Genomic DNA, 25,496 nt, shown 5'->3' with positions numbered 1-25,496 from the left:
AAAAAAAAAAAAAACCTTTGAACCTCTTGATTTAATTATCTCTTGCACAATGTTGCACAAATATTATGGAGAGCAAAGTGAAAGAAGCACCTTCTCCAACCCTCCATATTCAGTAGTATGACAGGTTTGATTTATTTTCTCCCCCTACTGGACCTTTATATATATATATATATATATATATATATCTTACTATATATGTAACACCAGCACACTGTTGGATCCCGTTTTAAAACTCTTGACTGCTCCCACCTGGGTTGGAGCAAAAGTTGGCTGCTGCTTCGGTGTTCCGTGTTCCCATCCTGGTTGTCATAATAGTGGCGCTGACCAGGACTTTTTGACACCAACGCCTCCCCGACCGTCAACACACCTTATGTAACTCCACTTACACGGCAACACGTCCAAGTGTTTCCATCAGCTACTGGATCACCAGCCCACTTTTCATTGGCTGAGAATAACTGAGACAATGATTCTAAGATGCTGTAGCTTATTTTAAAGAGTGAGGCAACTTGTCTGATGTTTAATTTAAAAAAATAAAAAAATAAAGAAAAGTGTGAGACTTTGGAGTATGCTTCTATAAATCCTAGTGACTCACGACAAATATTTCTTATTTTAGTTACAGTAGCTTAATAAAGTATTAATAACTTTTTCACATACTTGTGATGATACAACTACAAACTTTAATTTGTTTTGTCAGGATTTATGTGATGATGCAATATGTAATTCCATGACAACAACAACAAAAAAAGATACATGGTTTCAAAACTAGTTTACAAAATACATTTGGGATTCTAATAATTTGTAGAATCACCTTCTGTGTATTTTCTTTTTGGAAATCCATCTATCATTTTCCATCCCCCTCCACAGTTATTTGCTACCCTAAGTTGGACTGTCGCATAAAATCTCAACAAAATATGTTCCGCTTTGTGGATGTAACATGACAGAATGTTGAAAAAATGTCAAGGGATGTGAATACTTTTGCAAGCCTGTGTGAAGTAAAGCTACTTGCATCACTGCAAGAATAGTATTTGATGTTTTCACAATATTAAAAGCTCCCTCTGTAATATGATTTCTGCTTCTAGTCACAGCTTAATTGCCTGCATTCACTGAGTAACGTCAGTAATAATTTAATCATATGACTGCATAACAAGCTTAAATCATCTTATTGTTTTTGCATTTTTCCATCACTGCTTGATTTTGCAGTACATTTTCCACTTCTTGACTTTTCAAAAGAACATTGGCTGCTCTGAACAGATGAAGGCTTCAGAAAGCCTCCTAGTGGTTTTGAAATCTGCAGCCATGCCATCCATCCATCCATCCATCCATCCAGCGTGCCAAGCTGTGGTGTATCTTGGGGTTTTGGAAGTGCCAGGATTTCATTTTTGTCTGAACGTTGTGCAACATCTCTGTGCTGTAAACTGTCAGTTGCTTTGCGGAGACGCCTATCTGCAGGAGACAAAGCTCACTATACAAGGGGTCTGATGGTATCACAGAGATCTGTAAATATCCAGATGCAGATCAACCACAGAAACCCAGCGACTTGCTCATTCTGCAAACACACATCCACCTTGTGGTCTATAGCGTGTTGTGTGTGGTACCTTGTTTATTTAATTTTAGTCGGAGTGCACTGATCGATGGCAGTGGTAAACCCCATAGGCCACAAGCCTACATTTAGTGCGTCTGGTAGAAATTAGCTTGAAACCGCTCTATGGTACCTGGAAAATGTGTCTAAACTTGTCCTTTGACTGCTTTTTGCAGTCCAGTTATATTTTAAACTTGTCAAGATCGTTACTTTTCACCCTTAACCTGAGATATTCTGCTCTTTTCGCAAATCATTCGGTTTTTCAAACAGAGGAAAAGCTTCAGTCCACGTTCATGTCATAAATATATTTCTATCGACCTGATTGTAATCCATTTGGTCAGAGGTCGCCTCTGTGCCCTTGCTTCCCTGCCGGGATTGCCGGTGTAAAACGGCACATTTTGACAGGTGAATGACGTAGGCGGAGAGTTTTTGTGACCTCACCAGGTCGCTCACTTCTCTCAACGGTGTCGGTGATCGGAGTTAGTACTTGAAGAACTTCGTCCGAGGAGAAAGCAAAAAAAAAAAAAAAAAAAAAAAGCCGTGGAGCTGATTGTAAACGTAAACACATGCGGAGCGTTTTTCCAAGAACTCTGCCTCAATGCAGGATTCATGGTCCTGTAGATTCCCAGGAGTTTTCCGCTAGCCACCCCACCGCAGTCAGAGTTACTCCACCGGCAGCTAAATCAGGTCATTCATCCTAGAGGAAACACAGAAATGTCTTTGTTCGTTGAACTTGATTGGAGTGTTTAGTTCGAATTTACATGGTGCTTGGAGATCTCTTCCATAAATCTATAAAGTTGGTACTTCCTTTATTGGCTCTTAAATAAGGTTATGTAACTGGCGGCTCACCCAGATGGACGTACCTGTGGTTTCCAATCTGACATGGGGCTCATTAGCTGAAGTAGCAGTGATTTATCCAGTTGCTTTCATTATATTGCTGCAAACTTATGCAATGATGCATGATTCTGAGAAAACCAGAGACCACATGGGTGTGTGTGTGTGTTAAGACTTCATACCACTGCCAAAGAAAAACATTTTTATGGTTGACAAACTAGTCTCACCTCGAGGTCCATTTAGCTACAGTTGTAGAGCTTTCAACATAATTTATGGTTTGTAAACGCAGTAAGCGCAGTTTAGACTTCCAACCTGACTGGGATCTTCAAGTTCTTTTTTGTTCATTTTGGCGCAAAAAAACAAAAACAAACTAGTGATCAGTTCTTGGCACATTCAGTCATAGGAAAGAATTACTCTCGTCTTTTATTTCTAGGGTTTCACATATGAGAACGTTAAAAAAAAGATGATCTCGTCTGGCCTGTTTTATTCCGCTTGTTTAGTACCGATTTACAACCAATGTCACCTCAGTGCAAATTTATTTTCAAGAGCCATTCAATAAACATTATTAGGACTGGAGTCTGCAACCTTTACAGTTCAGAGAGCCACTTTTTTTTTTTTTACCACCTTCCATACAGTTTTATAAAATGCGTTTAGAGCTGGGAGTGTTACATCTTCATCATCATAAACATCTCAGAACTTTTAAAGAGCCACAATTATTTTCATATTATTAGGTTTTAAAATATTGAAAAAGCATAAATCTAGAATTGGTTGGATACATTTTCTTAAACTGCATATTGATATTTGTGGAAAATAGTTTTTTTTTTAAATAAAAAACCCACAATTTCAAAAAACATTTGTTCTCTCATTTTTAGTCAAAATTATTAGGAGCCATTGTGCGTCACATAGGCTTTAAAAAGGAAGTTTAACTATCTTTATAACCATCTCTGGGATGGAGCTTGCAAATGTGCTTTAATGCAGTGTTAAGGAGAAAAAAACATGCAGGACTTCTGGAATGATGTTATTTGGACAAATAAGACCAAGTTACAGATGTTTGGTGATAATGCACACCACCATGCTTTAGTAAAACTTTGCATAGAAGCACAATGCATATAAATAAACACCTCATGCCAGTTGTAAGGCATGGTAGTGGAGGGTTGATGATTTGGACTTACTTTCTAAATTCTTTACAAGGAGACTGACTGTCAAAAAGAAAAAAAAATACCTAAAACCTCTTCTAGCTATTAATAAAAGTGGTTCTTCAAATAATTGAATCATAAAATCTACTTTCTATCTTTAATGAATAACAACAGTGCTGAACCTGTTGTGTGTTTTGTTCTCTTGTGGTTGATTTGATATCATCTGTAAGCCTAGATTTACTAAAATGCATACTTTCTATTTCCTCTCACTGAATTTAGGATGTTCAATAGACCGACCATATTTCGTGGAAATTTTTTTTATTCAATTAGAAGGAGAATGAAAACGAGACTGTGCAAATCTGTTTCCTTAATTGTTTTGTTTCACTTTATCCCTTTGTAGACACGTAAGCTGACCAAAGCGGAGCGGCAGCGTTTCAGCGAGGAAGTGGAGATGCTCAAAGGCCTGCAGCACCCAAACATCGTACGTTTCCATGACTCCTGGAAGTCAACGGTGAAGGGCCACAAGTGCATCATCCTCGTGACCGAACTCATGACCTCGGGCACGCTCAAGACGTGAGTGTCTGGAGCTTCTTCTTTTCATTCCACATTTTCATTCTTTTTGTCTCAAATTAAAAGAGTTTTTGTTCTGTGTAACACCTGTGTATCCCACGAATAAGTACATTTCTGTCATGGCTGACAGCTTAATTTCCACTTTTTTAAAGTAGGTGAAAATTACAGACCAAAAAAAAAACAAATAAATAAATAAATAAAATAAAATAAAATAAAGAGCTCTACTTTCAAATTGCTTGGAGAAAATTCTGCAAACTCGCTAAGTTTAGAACCTCCTTTTGGCTGTGAGAATGCCGGATCAAGTACTTTATGGCTCTTAAAAAGCTTCCGCTTCCTGCTGTGTAATGTCTGGGATATGTTTAGGCCGATGTGTTGAATCAGACCTCTCTGTGTTTTAGGTATTTGAAGAGGTTCAAGGAGATGAAGCTGAAGCTGCTGCAACGCTGGAGTCGCCAGATCCTCAAGGGGCTTCACTTCCTGCACACACGCACTCCCCCCATCATCCACCGGGACCTCAAGTGTGACAACATCTTCATCACCGGCCCCACTGGCTCCGTTAAGATCGGAGATCTGGGGCTGGCCACTCTCAAAAGTGCCTCATTTGCTAAAAGTGTCATTGGTAAGTAATGCCAGGCAGTAACATCTGCAGAACACAGTTAGCCTAGCATGTCTTGCGTTGTGATTATGGGAAAATCGTTCAAAATGACACTCCTTTTCTTGTTTGTTGTCCCTCCTCTAAAGCAATCATAGTTTCTGTTTAACTTTCCGCTGGCTTTAGAAAGCAACTTAGTTCTCAAATTGGCTTTAATTAAGCTGGAAATTGCTCTATCAAGTTAATTTAGAAAGTTGCAGGAGTGAGTTTGAGAATGTTTGTTTGTTCTCTCACAGACGGCTGCTCAAATTTAGTCAAACAGGTTTAAGTGAAACACTTCACGGTCAAGCAAGATAAAAGGGGAAACAGCCTTTCACCACAGAAAACATTGGTGCAGGACTTTTAGGGTTTTGGTTTAGTCAGTAACACAGCTTCAGTACTATTTCTAATTATTAAACACATTGTCATGAGACGGCGACTACTGCTTTTGGTGCTTTTTCATTATTAAATCAAGATTTTTACTAGCATGTTTCTCAATGTTGGTGATGAAGGGTTGTCTTGACGCTTTTTATTTAGTGGTAGAATGTTTCTGCAAATCAGATGCTTTTTTTTTCCTATCATACCTCGCATACTTCTGAATTAAATTTGAAGACTGCTTCTAGTTGCACCATAGACTTTGTAAATATTTGTGGCTTGAAGAAGCAGCTCGTCGATTACTGTTGTTATTTTTAATTAGCAATTAAGATTCCACACTTTTTTTTGTTGTGGTGTGCATTTTTTTGTGTTACACGCAATATTTTTACAGTAACATCACTATAAACAAATGCCTCCTCCCTTAAAAAATAGATTTTTCGAGAATAAGCTTTTTCGTTTCTTCAACAGAGCGACTATTATCTTGCAATGCTACTCCAAAGTCAAAAATACTATCACTCCAAATGAAATAATACACGGTCACTTTTCTCTACAACTCTCCATCTGTTGTTTCTGCTACTTTCAGCTATTTCTAATCCTGTGCTGTATTGACAAAAACTTGCTAGCTACGGGTGACATTTACTTGTGATTCTGCGAATGCTTTAGATCTCTTGTTGGTTAGAGCTTAGAGGGCCCATTTAGTCAATAATAAGAAAGCATCATGTTTTTAAGATGCTGCAAACATATTGATCCAAATACTTTTGAATAAATGTAATGCCCTGTAATCCCTGGCAGGAACTCCGGAGTTCATGGCCCCAGAGATGTACGAGGAAAAGTACGACGAAGCAGTGGACGTCTACGCCTTGGGAATGTGCATCCTGGAGATGGCCACGTCCGAGTACCCGTACTATGAGTGCCAAAATGCTGCACAGATCTACCGCAAAGTCACCAGTGTAAGTAAGGGGGGAAAAGCAGGGTCACCTCATTTCCCACCCCTGTATTTAGCATAATGGTCCCCATGCGCTTGTTTTCTTTCATCTGGAATCTAACCAAGACTTCGTTAATGATAATGTTTTACATCCTGAATAATTAGATAGCAGGGACTGAAGGTCTTTGTCATGTCTGGTAAATGCTAGGAGCTTTGTACAGAACACTACCAGCACATTTCGGTTGCGTTCAGGCTATGATTAAGGTGCGACCACGCACATGTTCTGCCCATTAAAGGTCTGTGTAAAGCTCCCGTTTGACTGGTCCTGCTTGTAGCTTTCAAAGAAACTTCCTTTACACCAGAGCAATGTTTGAATAGAAAACTGAAGCGACTTATTGGTAGATATAATAGTTAACTTTTAAATGTTTTGGAGGGAACAGTTTATTTAAAACAGAAGTGCATCTGTTTAATCTTAAAAAAAAAAAAAAAAGTGGAGTTGCACACATAAATTAATTTAATTTGGTTCAAAAATACATTATTCTAAAGGGAATTGAAGGTTGTGGTATCTTAACATTTCTTCAGGGTTTTTACTGATGGTGCGGGCACAAAGCGTCTTCTGTAGCTGTTAACTATGTGGAGAAGCCTCTGAAGAGGATGTTAAGTCATACTTCAATTTAGGAAGCGTCCTTCTTTCAACAACCGTATCCAGAAATATCAGCTGTATCAGTTTATTGAGCTCTTTTAGCCACCTATTATGATGCCGATACTCCATCGAAGGATGGCAGAAAGACTCCTCTCTCCAAACGAGCATGTAAAATATATACAGATGGCAAGTTTTTATACTCGTCTCCACTACCCATCCTTCTCATACTGTGCCACAAAAAAAAAAAAACAGTACATTAGTAGCCTCTTAAGTTTTTCTTGCTTTTCTTGAGCACTCATTGCTGCGATGATGGTGAGGCTTGGCGAGAGGAGGCGATGGCAGAATTACATGTTTTGGAAATAGTGTCTCACTCTTTGCTCTACAAAAAGGCTGTTTCTTTCCTGCGTGTCACGTATTAAAAGTAAACGTCTGGTGGAGGCTGGAAAGTGAGACGGCGACTACTGCCAGTTGGGCTGCCTCGCCAACAGAACTTATGATAATGTTCCCTGGACCGTCAGAGGTGTGTAGCAGTTAATTTCTACAACTTTACATCTTTTCCAACATTAACTACAAACTAAAAATTGTGTAGTTTCCACCCCTAGTGGCTGACGTCTGCTTGAAGAGGTTAGCTAATTAGACGATCATAAGTCATAAATTAGTCTGGACGTATAAAACAACTGAAAGGAGACGTGTTCTTGGATCCTGTCTGCAGACTCATTCAGGTTCATAATTTGCCCTAAAGAACCGAAAAGGAGAGTTTGCTCGTTTCTGTTGGTGTATTTGAATAATGAATAAAGCAATATTTCCTTTATACTGACATGAGCAAAGTGGACTAAAAATGGCACCCTGATTTTTTTTTTTTTCAAGGATTATTACAATCTGGGACCAAAAAGGTGTATAAAAAGTACTTCAACTGATACAGTGGAAACCATATATTCGCAACAATTTTGCGTCTTTGAAGTTATTAATATTTCCTAAACAACCATGTAATCAAAGAGAGGTTTTTTTTTTTTTTTTTACTTACATTTCAGAAGTTTACGTACATTTTTTTTAGTATTCAGTAGAACTGGGTCAAATATTTGTGGTATCTTTCCATAAGTTTCTCACAGTAGTTGGCTGGAATCTTGCCCTGATAAAATAGTCAGATTTGGTGTGAGTGAATCAGTTTGTTTTCCGCCTCATATGCACGCACCTTTTCAGATCTGCCTCCAAAATTTCAGTAGGATTGAGATGAGGGCTGACATGGCCCCTTGGGATTATTTACATTCCTTAAGATTGTATTAGTTACTAATTTTGTATGCCTTCTGGACTAAAAGCAACTGATTATATTAGCTTCAGAATATATATATATATATATATATATATATTTTTTTTTTTTTTAATAATTTTTTTTTTCCGATATGTCAAAGTATTCATTTATTAAGATAAAAAAATAAAAAATAAACAAAGCAGCAAACATAGCCGGGACGACACCAGCATATTTCTCATGATCTTATCCCAAAACTCTCTCACCACAGGAAAGGAGCAGAGTCACAAATGTGATTTAGATCAAGGAAGGACTGATATATCCTGAGGGGTCTCATTATGAGGCCGGCTTTAAAAAAAATCCAAAGCTCTCTGAGGCAAGGGACATTTTACAAGTTAAATACCAGTAAGTAGTTTTTAGGTGTCCCCTGTTTGCGTCTTTATAAACTTCAACTGAATTAGGTTGAAAGGTTGCTTTTATCTATGCTTTCCCTATCAGCACTCTAAAGATAGAAAACAAAAAAAAAAAGACAAAGTGCACTTACGGGGAAAAAGTAAACATCTTCACGTCGTCTGTGCTTTGTCAAAGATCTGCTCTTTCTCTCTTTGAAACAGGAAGCCGGGAACATCTCTGATAAATTCAATGTGGTTATAGAACCCATCAGTCGCTGCATAACATGGCAGTGTTTAGATGTGATAACGAGATGTAGGACTCTGCCTTTAACTGGCACATAATTATGTTTGAGTGTTGGGACATTAACCGGATGCTTGCATATCTTCGTGCCGTACGTCTTTCTGACCTTGCCTTTTTTTTCTTTTTTTCTCTGTTATCGTTGTTTTTGCAGGGATTGTGACTCCTCTGTAATCTATCTGTGCTCTCTTGATAGCATTCAGACAACAAGCTCGGCTTTCCCATTTGTTTTCTTTTGTGCTTTCAGGTAAAAAGATATAGCAAAAACGGCATTCTGGGGATTTTTTTTGTCCCCTATTTTTATGATCTGCTGGTGTGATCGCTCACCCAGATGTCATTCCAGCTAGTGACAGATGTCACAAAGCAGATGACTGCAGCAACACGCATTGAATTGGGGAAACGGTTTTTACTGGAGAAATGTGCAAGTGACAGTTAGCCTAAATAGTTTTGTTCTTCCTAAAGACAAACAGGAAACCAGTGAATGAGCTGGTTTGTAAAAACGGACCGTGTTGAAACTCTCGTTATGTTTTGTGTTCACAGGGCATCAAACCTGACAGTTTCTACAAAGTCATAGTCCCAGAACTCAAGGAGATTATCGAGGGCTGCATTCGCATGATCAAAGATGAAAGGTGAAAACAAAAACATGCGCTGGCTTTTCATGTTCACACCTGTCGGGCTTTTCCACGATTTGTCTGATCACAATGGCCCTGTGTGTGCTTTTTTTAGAAATGTATGTGACACACTATCACACAAGGGCACCTACCTATGAAGTACAAGGAAAGAGACATGTTGCTTTAATTTCTTTTAAACAAATAATAATGAGGCATGCATTTATTTTTAGCCCTCCTGAGTCAGTAATCTACTTTAGGTCTAAGTTTTGACTGGGTCATTCTGACCTGTTAATGTGCTTTGATCAAAACTATTACATTGTAGCTCTGGCTGGCATAGTTTTCAGTCCCAGCCTGCATCAAGTCTTTTGCACCTTTAAACAGGTTTGTTTTAATGACTGCCCTGAGGTTAGCTCTGTCTGCCTTCCTTTTAACTGCAGCAGAGTTGACATGTCTACTTCCCTTTTTACTAAATCATGTAGCTAATATTTACTAATGAAATATATATCAATGCTTTTTTTATGTGGCAAAACATAAAAGAATAGGATTTTATGACTAGTTTATCAAGGCCCTGTATTTTTAGTAATGATCCAGATATTTTAAGCTTTTCCCCTAAACTTAAAATATCTTAAGGATTAAGTTACACAACACGAGTTGAAATAAATGCGGTTGCTTGCATTTCAGGTATACCATTCAGGACCTTCTGGAGCACCCCTTCTTCCAGGAGAACAACGGCGTTCACGTAGAGCTGGCGGAGGAGGACGACACGGTGAAGCCTGGCCTGAAGCTGTGGCTGCGCATCGACGACACCAAGAAGCTTCACGGGAAGTACAAGGACAACAACGCCATCGAGTTCCTCTTCGAGCTCTACAAGGACGTACCCGAGGAGGTGGCTCAGGAAATGGTAGGCTGGCACACGGAGATTGGACGGCTTTTTTTTTGTGTGTGTGTGTGTTTTTTTTTTTTTGTTACAGCTCTGCTGACCCAGTTCGAAGCAGCATTTAGCGAGGAATTTTTTTCGTAATTGGTTCGACATTAGAGCGGAACCGATCATGTAGAAGCACTATCAGTTAACCCGGAAATGTTCTCTGAGTTCTGGTCCTGATTGATGGCGTTGGTGCCTTTTAATGGGCTTTCGAAAAGGAAGCGATAGAAAGGAGTTCGCCATGTCCCTGATGTTCCTAAAGCTAGAAGGCTTGATGGTTAACGAGAGCATCCGTTGCTAATTTTTTAGACACATTTGTGGTACTGTACATAAATTTTAAACCACTCTTGAATCCTTGTAAGCTTTCAAATGAGCCTTAGTCAATAGTTATCCAGACAATAGTCTTCCAAGGCTTACCTTTTAACTTTGGGCTGCTTTTTTTTTTTTTTTTTTTTTTTTTTTTTGGTATCTATTCAGTTTTTGTTCCAGAATAGCAGTTTGTGCAAAAAGGAAAGTGGGCTAGTGGAGGTGCAGCCCGGCTGTTTTAGAATCGTAGTCTGCCTGTAGTTTTAGCAATGGCGGCGTAGGAAGTGAACGAAACGGTTCAGTTAGTGTTTGCCACACTTCCAAATATTGGATTAACATTAACAGCCGCCTCGTTCGGCTCGGCACTTTTCTCTTTTGCGGTGGAGGATGGTTGTTTACACCGCAGGCAATTTCCGGTAAGCTTCTTAAGAGTCAAACTGCCGCGTTACATACGTCATTGGGAAATGTTAGCGAATGGGTAAAATTTAAAACTTCAACAGAGTCGACGCGTCCAAGAAGCAATAGTTTCTCAACGAAGCAGAGTGTAGAACAGGGGGCTGGTTTTTACCAGGCTAAATAACCAGATTAAACAACCAACTAATATCAATAGAATAATGTTCCTTCATTCCTCCTTTCCTTTCTCCGTAGTAGTTTATTCCTGACATTTTGAACTTACTCCTTAAAAACAAGCCCGTAAAATATCTGGAAAGCTTCAATGTGGAAAGTATGAATTTTGGTCTTACAATTAGCAGGTTCCCTTGAAATATGTAAATGTAAAAAAAAAAAAGAATTTTTTATTTTATTTTATTTTTTTTAGAGAGAGAGAGTCAAGGTCACACCGCAACATTTAATCATCACTGGCTGGAAATGTGAGCGAGCAGCTCAGGAAGCAGCTGAGGTCATCCCTTTAATAATACAGCGACTCTTGTGCTCATTGCGAAACAGGCCCTGATGTTCTCAAAAGCAACTCCGCTCCCCTCCCCTCCCCTCTTAGAGGTCACTTTTAATGAAAAAGCATGCCCACAATTCCTAAATTGTTTACGCCTTCGTTAAAGATTTCATCAAGATCAAATCTGGTATCAGGAGGGGACATCTCGTCCGGCCGCTCCGCTGTAATCTGACCATGTGTTGAGAGGAAGCGCGAGCTACTCTGCTGGACCGAAGAGAACTCGAGAACCTGAAATGACCTAAAGAAGCAGGCCGTGTGTGTTGTCGCAAAACAAACGTTGTTAGCACAAATGTCAGTGCGTGCCTGATCAGGTCAGCAGACCTGCGTAAATGTTGTACATATTGCATCAACACATGCGCATGCACAACATTTTAATGCACCGTAACCAATGTGTTATGTTTTTATTCATTTTATTTTTGCAGGTCGTGCTCGGCTTTGTGTGCGAGGCAGACTTTAAGATCGTAGCCAAGGCCATACGGGACCGAGTGACGACCATCAAGAGGCAGAGGGAGAAGCTGAGGCGGCAGGCGGAGGAGCGCAAAAAAAAGGAGGCACAGGAAGTAATAGAGGAAGAACCAGAGCCTCAGCCACCTTCACCTAAGGTCACTGATGTTGTTGCAGCAGAGTCCCCCACCCCGGCCCTGTCGCCCTTGGCCGCTGCTTCGTCCCCCATCACCAGCTCTGCAGACTCTGGTGTCAGCTCCAGCTACCCTGCGGAGCCAGAGGAGCCCGAGGCAGACCAGCACTTCCGTGTCCGCAGCAACAGCCTGTCTTCTGCTAACTGTGAGCAGCCTGAGGTTACAGCCCAACATCATGAAACATGTTTTTTTATTATTATTATTATTTAATGTTGTCAGGTGTTGAGTGCGGTTAAAGTATTAAAAAGTCCATTAACTTAAAATAAGAAAGTTTCTTTAAAAGCAATTTTATAATAAGACATACAATGACAAATAAAAGTAGCTAAGGGTTTATCAGAAGATTGTTGTGTAGTTTGATTGTTATTACTATTATTAATAAATCAACATCTGGAGAGCAAGAAAAAAGTATTCACACCACACGAACTTTTTCATAATTTGTGACGTCACAACTACAAGAATCAGTGTATTTAATTTGACTTTGTTATGACAAACACAAAGTAGTTCATAATTGTTAAATGGAAGAAAAATGGTTTTCAATTATTTTTATAATTAAAGGAAAAACAACACTTTAACACTTCCATGCTAAATAAAAACCCACTGCTACAATTGCCTGAAGAAGTTTCCGAATTATTGGAACCCACTTTAAAGTAAGCATAAATTTAGCTCTTCTGTGAAACCCTCAGAAGTTTGTTCCGGAACGAGCAACACAATGGAGACTAAGAAACACAAGAGGCAGGTCAGTGAGAAAGTTGTGAGGAGGTTTAAAGCAGAGTTAGATTATAAACAATATAATCCTTGATCATCTTGCAGAGCGCTGCTCAATCCGTCACTGGAAAATGCAAAGAGAGTGATGCACCTGGTGTGGCAGCACAGCCTTCAGTTAGACAAGCAGCCCTACGATGCAAAAACTACGATGCAATGATTTAGATCGCAGCGTATTCATATTTCAGAGTGGCCCGGCCAAAATTCAGAACTAAGCCAGATGGAAAATCTGTGGAAAGGCTTGAAACTTGATTTTCACAGATGTTCTCCATCCAATGTGTCTATGTTTTAGTTACTTTGCAGAGAAGAATCATGAAAAGTCTCAGTCTCTATATGTGCATCTCTGGTAGAGACATGAATAATGCCGACAAGTATGAAGTATGAATTTTGTTGAATTTTGTTTTATTTATCAGAAGGAAATTGGATACTGTGCGTCATATTTGTTTCACTTCACAATTATGCAATGCTCTGTAACGAGTCTGCTAAAGCTCTGTTAGCATCATATACTACTGAAGCATGATAAGTTTAAGGTCAACTTTAGATACTGTAAATAAAAGGTGCTGAGCTAAGTCTTTCAAACACCAAAGTGTACCATAGAAATGTTTCCACTGTATTAGACGTACAGCTGCACAGAACAGAGATCGTTCAGATCTCAACGCGTACTAGACCAAAACACAAAAATGTGACACTGTAGATAACTGAATTATTCAACCCCTGTAGGTCTTATCTCATGGTGTGCGCGAGGTCTTTGCTGTAGTTACAAAAAAACCCAAAAAAAATTCAGTGTCAACAACCTCTAGTACAGTTAATCTTAAGTTAATCTGATCTGATCTAAGCGGACCAGCCCATTTCTATGAGTTTGCGTGCATGGCGTATTGCACTTTGAGGGTCATCAGTTGCATGTTTGCATGCACAAATTAGGTTGAACGGTACAGTACAAGTCATTTCTTTTCAGGTCACAGCTGGTTACAATCTAATATTGTTTATTTATATTTTTTGCTTTGTTGAAACAGCTGACTGTGAAACGGACGGCGACCTGAGTTCCTCTGGCCTTCAGGATCCGCTGGAGGCCGGCGGCTTCAACGGGCCTGCGACCCCTCCGACCCCCTCGACCCCTCTGACCACGCGCGCCGACACCCCCGCTGTAAACGGCCTCGCCATTCCAGCACTTCGCTTCCCCTCGGTGAGCTGCCTCAGCAAAGAGCTTGTTGTCAAAGTGGAATGCTCGAAGAGTGGGGGGGTGGAGGGTGGCAGAACACACGTCTTTACAAAACCTCATTTCTTTTGGGATGATAGTCTGCACCTGTTGCAACCAAAGCTGACACACACTTGCATGGACAATATGATGTAGGAAAAAGTCACTGCTCTGCAGTTATTTCGACAGGAAGATAGTGCAAAACTTTCATCTTGCACTTTGAGCATCTTCGAACATCAGGTTTCGGGGTTGTGACACATTCTTGATTGGATTTTAGGTTTGGGCTTTGGCTGTTGTGTCCCTTAAATGACATGTGGCGAGTTTCTCATAGTTTTCCTTTATTAGTGGCATTCTTCCTGGAATTTTACCATAAAAGCCTGTTTTGTGGAAACAAAATTAACAGTGTTCTTGTCAACCGTTTCTCCTGAGCTGTGTTCATATGTGCAGTTCCTCCGGTGCCGCCATGTTGTGCTTGGTTTTCTCTCAGCACTGATTGTGGTTCATCGGTTTACTATTTAGCTACATATCAACACCAATGTTTAAATAGCTAATTGGGTTAATATAAACCAAAAATCTGGAGCAAAGAGTTCCCCAAGCTGCCGTCTTTGTATAAAGCTAAACCAGTTTTTATTTGTTTTTACAGAGCATTGCAGTCTGCAGCAGCACAGAACATGGCAGCTCAGGTCCTCCGAGTGGGTTCAACTCTCCTGTGGACAGGTAAAGTTTCTCATCTGTCCTCCTTCTGCTGTCTGATCCTTATCATATTGCACAATAGAGCCCCTGCTCTATCTTTAATATTTACATTAGAGACCTGAAAAATTAGCTTTGTATTTTAGGAAATGTAACTCCCCCTCCTTGCTCCACATCTGTGGGGCTGAAACAACAGGCCTGGGGCAATCGCGGGCTGCTCTGTGTTTTTGTTGTAGCGAGGCACGGTGGACCCTCGCAGCTTTCTGTTCGACTGTGTCTCAGATGTTGTGCAGAGCTGACTTTTCAAGTTGGTGGGTGTTAGTGGGGAGAGGCTTTGCTCTCAGCGTGACGACTGGGAGAGGACGAGGAAAATCATGTTCTTGTAGGTACGTCTTGGAAATCGCGTGGGTTAAACGTCTTCTATTTGGTAGTTATTGTTGTTGCACTGCGAAGATAAAGTGCTTTTTATCTATCTTTATATTTGATTAACATTGTGGTTAGAGATGCAAAATATTAGTTGCGCATGTCATCGCACTATTTGCAATTTTACAATCAAAATTGACAACTTGATGAACTATTTCCTCTGTTCATTTTGTAGGAAAAGCACGGCAAGCAGTGGGAACCTCACAATGATGAGAAAGGAAGCAATCCTAAAAAATGTGACTTAATTACATTGATATCACCATAGTGACAGTCACTCATACTTTCTCAATATTGTGCAGCTGCAATTGTAGTTGTTGTTTGAGTCATCATTTTAGTAACTTTAATTTAATTTATATGCGCAATTCAACAACACAACCCTGAAATAAATTTTTTTGGAACCTTTTATTTGACAGTTTCTGTCGATTTTCTGCTGTCGTTTTTTTTTATGTCACCCTTACGGCCAGGTGTGGCCAGGTAACGGTCCAGATTTAAATCTGTGGCTTGAAATTCAAAACTAGGTGAGAAAAAAAAAAAGTCATGTTTTTGTTTATGAGTCACCTATAAGAAAGGAACAAGAATAGCTAAAAAATAAAAAATAAGTAACTAATTAAAGGTCTGGCAAAGTCATGGTCCAGATTTAAGTCTGGATAAGATTCAGTGGCTCAATCTTAAACTGGACATGCACGTGGACAAACCCTCCAAAATGGCTGATGTGAAACCATTTTGCAAATAAGATTGTTTCACAGCAGTTACAGTTTAAAAGCTAAACAATGTCACCACGGAGTTTGTAAATGTTCGATGAACTGACCAGATTTTAGAGGGAATTCAGCGACATAGACATGTATGTTACTTCGCTTTCAAGAGAGAGCTGGACTCCTGTGACCAGATCTAAAGGAGCAGTAGCCACACACACACACACACACACACACACACACACACACACAAAAACTGTAACAACAATTTGTTTCTTTCAAACATAGTGATATACTCCTGGGGACAAAAACTGTTTGTACTTTTTTGTCAGACCATCGCCACTTCAAACCATTTAAGCTTTTTCCCTAAAACAATGGCTCAAGGAGGAGTCGGTGTTAATTTTATTAATATTTAATCAAAGTTTAGCGGATTCTGTTCATTTATTCCATCTGCAAGCACCATAAAACTCTGAGGTTCTATGGAGAACCTGTGGGTAAACGTAAAGAGTGGGACCTATGACAGTGTAGAGAGATTGTGCAAAAAAAGAAATAGGAAGAGATAATTTCGAGGTGTGGTATCATTTCAAAACATGACACGACAGTGGTTCAACATTCAGCTTGAATTCACATATATATAATAATTCACATATCTTTGCCTTTAAAAAAAAAAAAAGCAAAAACAAGGCCTCATTCTTGTTTCTGTCAAAGAGAAGATTATGTCAAGAGAAAAACAAAAACACCTCCAGAGGATCTTGATAACTATTACTTAATAAAAACAAGAAAGTCTTCTTAGCCTTTTGAAAGGGACGGGTGCGGCTGAGGTCTTTTCACGCAGAAGTGTATCGAGAGTAATAATATCCAGAGGCAATCTGACTCTGTCTTCAAATGAAACGACTTACAGTGTCGATTTTTTTTAACATCACCACCATGTTCTAGTGAGAATAGCAAACACAGTCCCGGCTCTTCCTCCCACACAGGTCCTGATCACCTCTGATCAGAAACAGGACAATTGTTTGCAGCATCACCACATAAGTTCACTCTTGCTTTGTTTGGCTTATTCTCAGGAGGTGACAACAGGTTTCCCTTTAAGCTGAAGTCCACCGTGAGGTAGAGAGCATTTAAACAGAGGCAGGCGAAGGCTGCCAAGCAGTAGGCAATGTTAAATGGTTGCAGCTTGCGTCCGGGAGGTGGACGGAGGGGAGCTTGTAACCGCAATGATCCAAAAAGACCCAGGAGATGCAATTAGCTGAAACTATTTACCAGCCATCTGAAACTTCCAAAACTTACTCATGGCGTGAATACGTGGAAGTGTGCTGCTTCCGTCAGACGTTCGACAGTTTCCTGTAGACTTTGAAGAAACAGTTCAAACTTGCATTGATTTGACTATAAACACCCAGGGCATAAACAGATGCAACACATTATGCTTTATGTGACACTCAGGAGCGCTGTTTATAATTAGGGACGCTGAATGTTACACTTCACTTGTCGATGACAGCTGTCAATAACGATTTTTATAGTCCGCTTTGTGCTGACTACCTTTAAATTCGAGGTGACATTTGGGCTTCTGGGGATGTTTGCTTTTCAAACAAAGAGTCAACACCAATATTTGTTTGTTTTTTTTTGCTATCTTTTTATGTTTTTGCAGCTACGCTTCCGATGTAACGTCGGGCTTGAGCGATGGCTACGAAGGCCTGTCTGAGAAGAGCGAGAAAACGGCTGCGAGGCGAACGACCGCGAAGCTGTTCAGGCGGAGGGCGCGCTCGCGGCTTCGCATCACAGGGGTACAGTGGATTAAATGGATTGTCTTCACCTTCAAACAGGCACTTTTATTCTCCCCCTCACAAGATTAGCTAGCAAATCAACTTTGACTGAATTATTTCATTATGCGTTTCTTTTTTTGAGCTTGTGGTCCGACTCCACGCTGTTTATTTGACTTCAGATCAGCGTCTTTGCTCTTTGTTTTCCCCCTTCTGACGACCACACATTATTGTTCTCTCCAGAACACTCTGTGATCATTTTAACGACCATGTCTTGGCCGAGTCTAGATTCACATGCAACAACACGCACATACAGTCGGTCAGAGGGTATACATTGTAACATGGGGTTGCTATGTGGTCTGGGTTTGGCCTTTTAGATGTTTTTTTTGGGGGGGGGGTTTAATCTGGATGCAAAGAAACAACTCAAGTACATTGTTTCTATTTCTTTTTTACTTACTGACTGTAATAACCTGCAGATAAATTGACTGTTCCTACAGTTTAAAGTCCTTTTTTAATATGATGCCAGAAAAATAGGTGGATTTGCCTGAGTTTTTTTTGTTGCCGTCTCTTCTTCCCCCTCCTGTTCCTGTGCTCTGCCGGTCAGCTGGCTAAACGAGGGCACCTATGCTTTTACTCTCACTTAGTAGAAAGGGACTCCATCTGGAAAAAAGTTCAAGTGGCAAACAAAATATAGACAGATACAGTTTGGAAACTAAAGGAAATTTGAAAAATAAAAATTGAGTCGGGGAAAATGAAATGCTTAGAAAATGGAAAATGTCGACTAACTAATGAAACACCAGACTCGTCTTTCTGCAGTTAAACAAGAATATTTTCCTCTGTATTTGTCTCTCAGCGTTTAACACCATTACTGTTGATTCCCTCTGTCTCTGCAGCTCTCTGATAAAGTGGACCGGGTTGTCGAGTGTCAGCTTCAGACACACAATGACAAGATGGTGACCTTCAAGTTTGATCTGGACGGAGATAACCCAGAAGACATCGCCGCTGTCATGGTGAGTCACAAACCGAAGCCTGTCCTTAAAGCTGTAAATTACTATTTCATATTCATCAGGAATAGTCAATAGTGACAGTAAGTTTTTCTGCTTTGACCCGCAACTCCTGAGGGGATGAGCATTGAAAAGTTTCAACACTGAGAATTTTCAGCTAATTGGAAAATCAAAGGTAATTGATTTTACAATTAGCTTTGTAAAATCAAGACTAATTTATTAAACTTTTGTTGGCTGGAGAAAGATAAAGCCAAGAGAAAAATGTGTTATTTTTGATTGTGGACAGATTTTAGACTGACAGCAGCTTCTGTTCGCCTCAGGGTTCATGACATGAGCAATTTTTAGGTAGATTAAATCAATATCACATTTAGAGACAGGACACAGAAAGTATACAGACGTCAAAGGATTAAAAGCTGTCTTAAACCTTTATCGGCTCATCAAGAAATGCAGAAATACATTTTTCAGGACAGCTTTACAGTCACTTTACCTCGTCTGCAAACACACCCAGTTCACCCTGTCAAAGTTGAGAACCGATTGGCTGACATTGCGTCATTTTATCAGGGCATCACGTAATGTCAGTAAGCAGTTCCCTCCGTCCCTGTTAACGTTTTTGAGTTTACCAGATGCTTGGAGGTGAAGAGGCCGTGTACATGCAGGAGATTTGTCTGTGAACATGGCGCGATGGACCGGTGTTTTACAGCAGCACACTTCGCTCACTCAGTTTGCCGCCTCCCTGACTCTAAAATACAGTGGGCTTTTGTTTACTGTGTCTGAGCACAGCAGGGGAAATCTGGCATCACAAACAGCCCTGTGGTTCTCAGCACTGAGCCCTAAATGAGCTGAAATGTGCCATGCTGTCAAAAATAAAAAATAAAAAAATTATAATAATAAAAACAAAAAAATCACACACTAAAACAGCAGCTTTAAGTAAAGCGTAAAATGGTACAGCTTAGATTTTACATTAGATGTCTAAGTTAAGATAATAAGCCTTAGGCAATTTTTTTGGTAGATGCCTGTTTTCAAGCTTTGCAATCAAGCAAAGTAAATAAAGACATTCATATGGTTAATCTTTAATTTTACTTAAATAGGCATGCCTCATTGTAAGTAATACAACATCTCTTCTGTTGTCAAATGTTACATAAATAAATGCTCAGGTTAGAACAATAAAGCTAAAACTAAATAAACTGAATCAAAAATGCACAATATTTTACAAAACATATTGTTACGGTATCTGTGTGTACATTATTCATACTACCAAGATGTTTATAATCATAATGCAAGCTTTTTTTTTTCATCCGTTAATTATTGAGCTCTCCTGCAATTTTATTGGGTGAATGGTACTACCACATAACGCGCTACAAGAAAAGGTGACACTCAGGGTACCTAAAAATATAGCAGCGCTCTTGTCTCTTTTGGCTTAGTAATAAAACAGATGATAAACTACACAGTTAGGGCTTTTCTGTCAAATAGTTTCCAGCTTTTAGCTTGCTCTGTAATAGAACCGGTTTGTTTCTCCACCACCCAAAAGCCAAGTCAGAAAAGTTGGCGTAAAAAAAGTTTGTTTGATGTAAAACTGAGACCCCATAATGATCCTGTTCATATGAGCTTGCAGGAGCCTTGCCTCTGGCTGTAAAACGAGTTCCCCTCTAATGGCTTAGTTCATTGCCCCTCCATATGTTTTGCATCTTTGGACAAGAAAGTAAACCCCCAAAATACTTCCAGAGGCACCTATCTGTAATTTTGTGACCGAGAAACACAATTCAAACACTTTGCAAATCCAGCTTATTAGAAAGGTGCTATACAAGTGGAGACCATTTATGATGTACAGCATCTGTTGCAAGTTACCCAAGCACCAATGCACATGCAAGGGCAAAGTCTTCACCTTGAGCTTAGATCATTAAAAATAAAGTTATTTTGTTTGCTTTTTTGCATTTTCCAGATGCGTTCTATGCTGACAGATCATTTTTCTGATGTCTGTGCTTTCCTGTTAGACGGGAACATGCCAATAATACCTGGCAATTTCTTAGTATTTATTTGCACCTTTGCTGTATAACTTTAAAACTGTATATTTAAACCTAGAAGGTGTGAGAATCGGCTAGTAAAGAAGCAATAACTTTGAATAATGTGACTTTTCCCGTTGCCTTCTAGATTCGAAGTGAATTCATCCTTCCGTCTGAGAAGGAGGGCTTTATCCACCGAATGGGGGACATCATCAAACGGGCCGAGGCTCTGATGTCCAAAGACCCGTCGGTTCACAACAGCGGACATCGCCTCGCCCAGCTGGCTTCCAGTGGTGTGGCTACCTCATTGTCTTCTTCACAGGTTAGCAGCCATCTATCCAGAAACTGCTAAACAAAGTCATACTAACCCTTTAACTCTTGTAAATTACATCACGTTGTGTCTGTGTTGGGCAGAGCTGTTAAATGCAATGAGTAAAAAGTTAAAGGCAGTGCTGGATTTAAACAGTTTTTAAGACGGAAGATTAAGTGTCAGTGAAGCTGTTGATGGTGCAGCTTCCATTTGGAACATTATGTTACTAAAAGCACTGGTGATGTAAAACCATGTGATTTCTGGTTGACAAAAAGAAAAAAAAAAAAACCCACTTCCATCTCACGCTTTTTTTGCTCCCACAAGCACCGACTCTTTCCAGCTCTTAAGAAGCTTTCCAATGTACCTGCCAACTCGAAGTGGGTAAAATAATTTATGTTCCGACGTATTAATCCCTGGTGAATGAAGCTTCTGTGAAACTGTAAAAAAGAAACTCTTCTTTGGGGCAGTGCCATCCCAAAGCTATGACCTAATGCCTTATCAGATATGGTTTTGTCCATTTAAGGGAAAGAAGTGCTCATTCTGTTGGGTTCTGTTCCACTTTGTGGAGCACAAAAAAACAAAATATGCTGGTAACTTCAAGCAAAAGGATAAAGAGGAGTAAACATCTTTCCTTTCCTGTTAGATAAGAGACACAGAAGAGATATGATCCTTTAGTGCCATATTTTACTCCAAACATAAATGCGAAAAGTCTTGTAGATGTGTGATGCATTAGAGGAAAAATAAAGTATAGATTATTATACTTTAATAATCTATTAACTGAAAGCCAGTCTGCAGGACCACCTGTCTGTAGACTGTTTTATTCTTAGCTCATTCTTAGGTAGGTCACTATTTTTAAATTCTATTATTATATGCTTTAAATAGATCTTAAATCCCTGGAAAGCTGTGCTTGTCTGGCTGCCACAACCTTCCTAAACAGTTTAAAGTCAATGTCAGCGTGACGATATGATAACTTCTTATTGACACCGAAAACGGGGGGAAAACATCTTAAACGTAGATAGAGGTGCATCATCTTATAGAAATTAGATATTTGAAGTTTTCTGCTTGTGTTGTATTGCTGGCTGTGGAAAGAAAAATAAAAACTTGAACACTCATCCATTTCCTGTGTCCGTTTAGTCCCAGATGGACAAATCTGTGACATTTTGTGTAATAAAAACACTCTCTATGAAGATCTTTTTTTGAAATTGGTTTCTAAACACTTTTTTATTGATATTCTATTCTTTTGAATGCACCCAGGAACGATGGTCGACTTTCTACTTCTACCCCTTATGCTTACTCAACAATGAAGTGTTAATGTGTTGCAATAAAATGCTTCCTGACTGACTGATTTTTATCGTTTGTGATTTTTTTTTTTTTTTTTACAGCCTAATCTGCACAGTCACTTTATGCCTCGAACACACTCATCTTCCTCTCTCCCCGGTAAGTCTCCTGTGTTTTAATAACTAAATGCACCACTAAAGAGGAAATTAACAACTCATCTTCTGCTCTTAAAATTCTGATTTAAAACCTCTGAGACCCATTAAATGTGCTGTCCTATTAACCTCCTGCATCTTTTTTTTTTTTTTGTACCGTGCATGATCATCTTGTGTATATGTGTGTGTGTGTCCGTAGTTTTGTGTGACTCAAAGTCTTCTCATGCATGTGTGTGTGTGTCTTGTTGTAGACTACAGTATGGCTAACCCCAGTGTAGGAGCGCCTGGCTCCCCCCCTTGTCCTAATGGCGATGTCCTGAGTTCAGATATTACTTCACCTGGGCGACCTCTTGTACGCTCACAGTCTTTCCACAACACCCCAGGTAAACAGCCCCGCGGTCCTCCCTCCGGTTCCCACCTGAAGAGACCCAGCATTGTTTACTGTTGCTGAAAAATCGTAATGGTCTTCTGGCAGCGAATAAGTCACAGCTCAGTTCACCCAACTCACAAGCACACCCCCCGTCCCCAAACCCCCTACAACCTCTCACCTTCCACCCCTTTCTTAGCATTGTTCAGAAATCCACATGGCGCCATCCGCCATCACTGCACCTCAAAGCCTCAGTCTGTGTCCGCCTTGCAGCGGGGCCTCTTGGGTAATTACCTCACCTGAAGGGAGCCTTCTGGCTTTCAGGGAGCTGTGAATGCTGTCGCTGTAAAGCATGAGGTCTCTGCTGTGTTGTGATAGTCAGCCACATCTCTTTGCCAGCACAAACTCGGGCCGAATTTCCAAGAATTTTCTCTCTTGGGCCTCCAAGTCCTTCGTAAAACTCGCAGCAGCAGAGACATTTGAAGTTGTTCTAATAACACACATGCTGCATTTGGCTCTCTAGTATCAGAACGTCCTCATCTCTTCCTGTCCTGTGTCCTTCTCCTGCTGGATGTCCACTTGCATGGCAGCTTTCGCAATGCTTCATGGCTGCCCGCCACCATTTACAGTGTTGCCTAACTCGCGTTTCCGTCAGCATGGAAAAAGTAGAGGCTGGTTTGCATCATCGCCGAGTGGAGCTGTGGTTTATAACTGTGCTCCCATTGTTGAGACATCCTAAACCATTCCTCAGGGAATGATTTAGAGATCCTGACTTCTTTAATCAAACCCAATAAGTTGTGTATGCCCATACACACATGCACTCACACACACACGCACGTTTTCCATTTAAACTGCTGAAACGTGAAAGCTTCACTTGCTCTGGTGATACAAAATCCTCGCGCAGCCACGCAAGTATTGTGTGCAAATGTTCTGGCTTACAAATGCAATTACATTCAGATGGAGCTTTAAACAAAACGTCTTTGTTCAGCATGGAAACCCTCACTTTAATACACGAAAGATTTATGCGCCATAACACGAAAGAACTGTTCTTTACTAATAAAGTGCTCCACCACGACTCTTCAAACCACTTTGATGCACAACTTAAACATATTAATCCTACTTCTTTTTTTTTTTTTTTTCAACGAATTCATACTAACAGTGGAAACAACACTATATTTGACGATGACTGAAAAACACAGGGAGCCTACTGATTATTGTTACAGGGAACAGACGAGAATATGTAATGGAACGTGGAGCTGTTGTTAAAGAGCACAGAGTGACGCCGAATGACACTAATGGAGGAGAATAGTCTTCAAGGAACACATTATAGAAATAGCTTCTCTTAACTTTTGACAACAAAGGATAATCTAATTTTCTAAGAAAATCCAGCATAAACTTGATTAGATTAAATAGTTTTCAAGCTCTAGAAAATGAAGGGATTTTCCTACACAGTGAATTAATACAGTTACTCTAAATATAAACTGTAGCAAACAACCTTCAACATTAAAACAACCGAGGTACAAATACCCAGAGTCGATGATAAAGCATAGTAATCTAGTGTGGAAAAACAGCACCGTATGCCTTCAATAAGCTGGTTAAACCCAGGGCCTCTGTAGCTCTATTACTTCCCATATTCTGTTTTTTTTTTTTTTTTTTTTTTTTTTTTCCATTGTTCTTGTTATGTTAAATTCTCCAAAATTGATTGGGATTCATTCAATGCTAAAATGTATTTTTGTAAAATAAAAAATGTACATTCACTCAGCATAATATAATTATTACATGGTCTGCATGCAACAGCATTGTAATTGAACTGTAACCATTTCACTTGCTAATTACATCGTCCAGCTTCCCTTGCTCTAATACTGGGTTAACCGGGTCCTTCTGCATACTACTTGGAAATCTGTAAATATTAAAGACTAGTCTTAAACCTAAGATGAGTTTACATGGCTACGTTTATAACTGTTGTTTCCTCCTTTAGGATCCCCTCTTCATTGTCATCAGCACCAAAGACCTTCATCTCTCCTGTCCCACCAGCAGCACTACCATTTACCCTACATGGGCCAAACTCATTTTCCCTTCCCATATCCAGGATCTCCAGGTTCTCCGAAGCCAGCGGGGCTGCATCCTCCCCTTACTCGGGTAGCCAGTAACCCTACCTTTCCCTCTGTTCCCTCGCCAACACCCAGCTCACCCAGTCCAGTGAATGAGACCCCGAGTCCCACAGTGGAAAGTGTTACCATGTCCCCACCCGCACCGCAGCCTCCCAACATGTGGCCCGCCCACTCTCAGCCGTTATTCTCTTTAGCTAACGTCATCTCCATGGCCATGAGTATGGCTCAGTCATTCATCCCCCCTCAAAACCTGCCCACCCAGGTGATGCCCTCGTATCCGGGCTTCCACCCCCACCTGCAAAGTCCCATCGCTCCTCCGTCAGGCTACCCATCCGTCTACCCGCACCATTACCAGACTCCACCGCCAGCGGGCGTCCCAGCTCAGAACGTCTATCACAGTCCGGAGCAGGCGCCTCAGATGGACGGACTCGGGTTTTACCAGAACAATCATCCACAGTGGCAGCATCCCGTGTCTCCACCTTCCATGCCGTCCACTCCTCCGCTGGCCACCCTGGAGCCCCAGCAGCAGGTCCGACCAACCAGTTCACCCGTTCCACACAAGGAGGATAGTAATATGGCACCATACTTGGCGCAAATTTCACCCCAGCTTCAAACTGGAACAGAAGTATCCATGTCAAAGTCTTCATCGGAGGCTTCCCCATCACCACCAGTGAGCCCAGAGAACACTGTGAGTTTCAAT

The 25,496-nt window shown here is 40.3% G+C and overlaps 1 protein-coding gene across 2 annotated transcripts in view; it reads left to right on the top strand.

The window, feature by feature from the left end:
* The window catches only part of wnk4a (WNK lysine deficient protein kinase 4a), a 48,203-nt gene that overhangs the window by 17,881 nt on the left and 4,826 nt on the right, over positions 1-25,496 (top strand). The window contains exons 3-16 of one of the 2 annotated variants that reach the window (XM_007571679.2): positions 3,950-4,122; positions 4,518-4,738; positions 5,918-6,075; positions 9,170-9,258; positions 9,922-10,141; positions 11,840-12,200; positions 13,831-14,000; positions 14,656-14,729; positions 17,463-17,598; positions 18,468-18,584; positions 20,727-20,900; positions 22,271-22,325; positions 22,570-22,701; positions 24,664-25,484. In XM_007571679.2, the coding sequence (XP_007571741.1) occupies positions 3,950-4,122; positions 4,518-4,738; positions 5,918-6,075; positions 9,170-9,258; positions 9,922-10,141; positions 11,840-12,200; positions 13,831-14,000; positions 14,656-14,729; positions 17,463-17,598; positions 18,468-18,584; positions 20,727-20,900; positions 22,271-22,325; positions 22,570-22,701; positions 24,664-25,484 (2,901 nt within the window). The remainder of the gene's footprint in view (positions 1-3,949; positions 4,123-4,517; positions 4,739-5,917; positions 6,076-9,169; positions 9,259-9,921; positions 10,142-11,839; positions 12,201-13,830; positions 14,001-14,655; positions 14,730-17,462; positions 17,599-18,467; positions 18,585-20,726; positions 20,901-22,270; positions 22,326-22,569; positions 22,702-24,663; positions 25,485-25,496) is intronic. The other variant, XM_007571688.2, reaches the window with a different exon arrangement.

The sequence above is a fragment of the Poecilia formosa genome, unplaced genomic scaffold, assembly GCF_000485575.1.
Source record: "Poecilia formosa unplaced genomic scaffold, Poecilia_formosa-5.1.2 Scaffold7, whole genome shotgun sequence".
Lineage (NCBI taxonomy): Eukaryota > Metazoa > Chordata > Actinopteri > Cyprinodontiformes > Poeciliidae > Poecilia > Poecilia formosa.
Note: the sequence above shows the minus strand (reverse complement) of the source record. Positions and strands in the feature narration are given on the sequence as shown.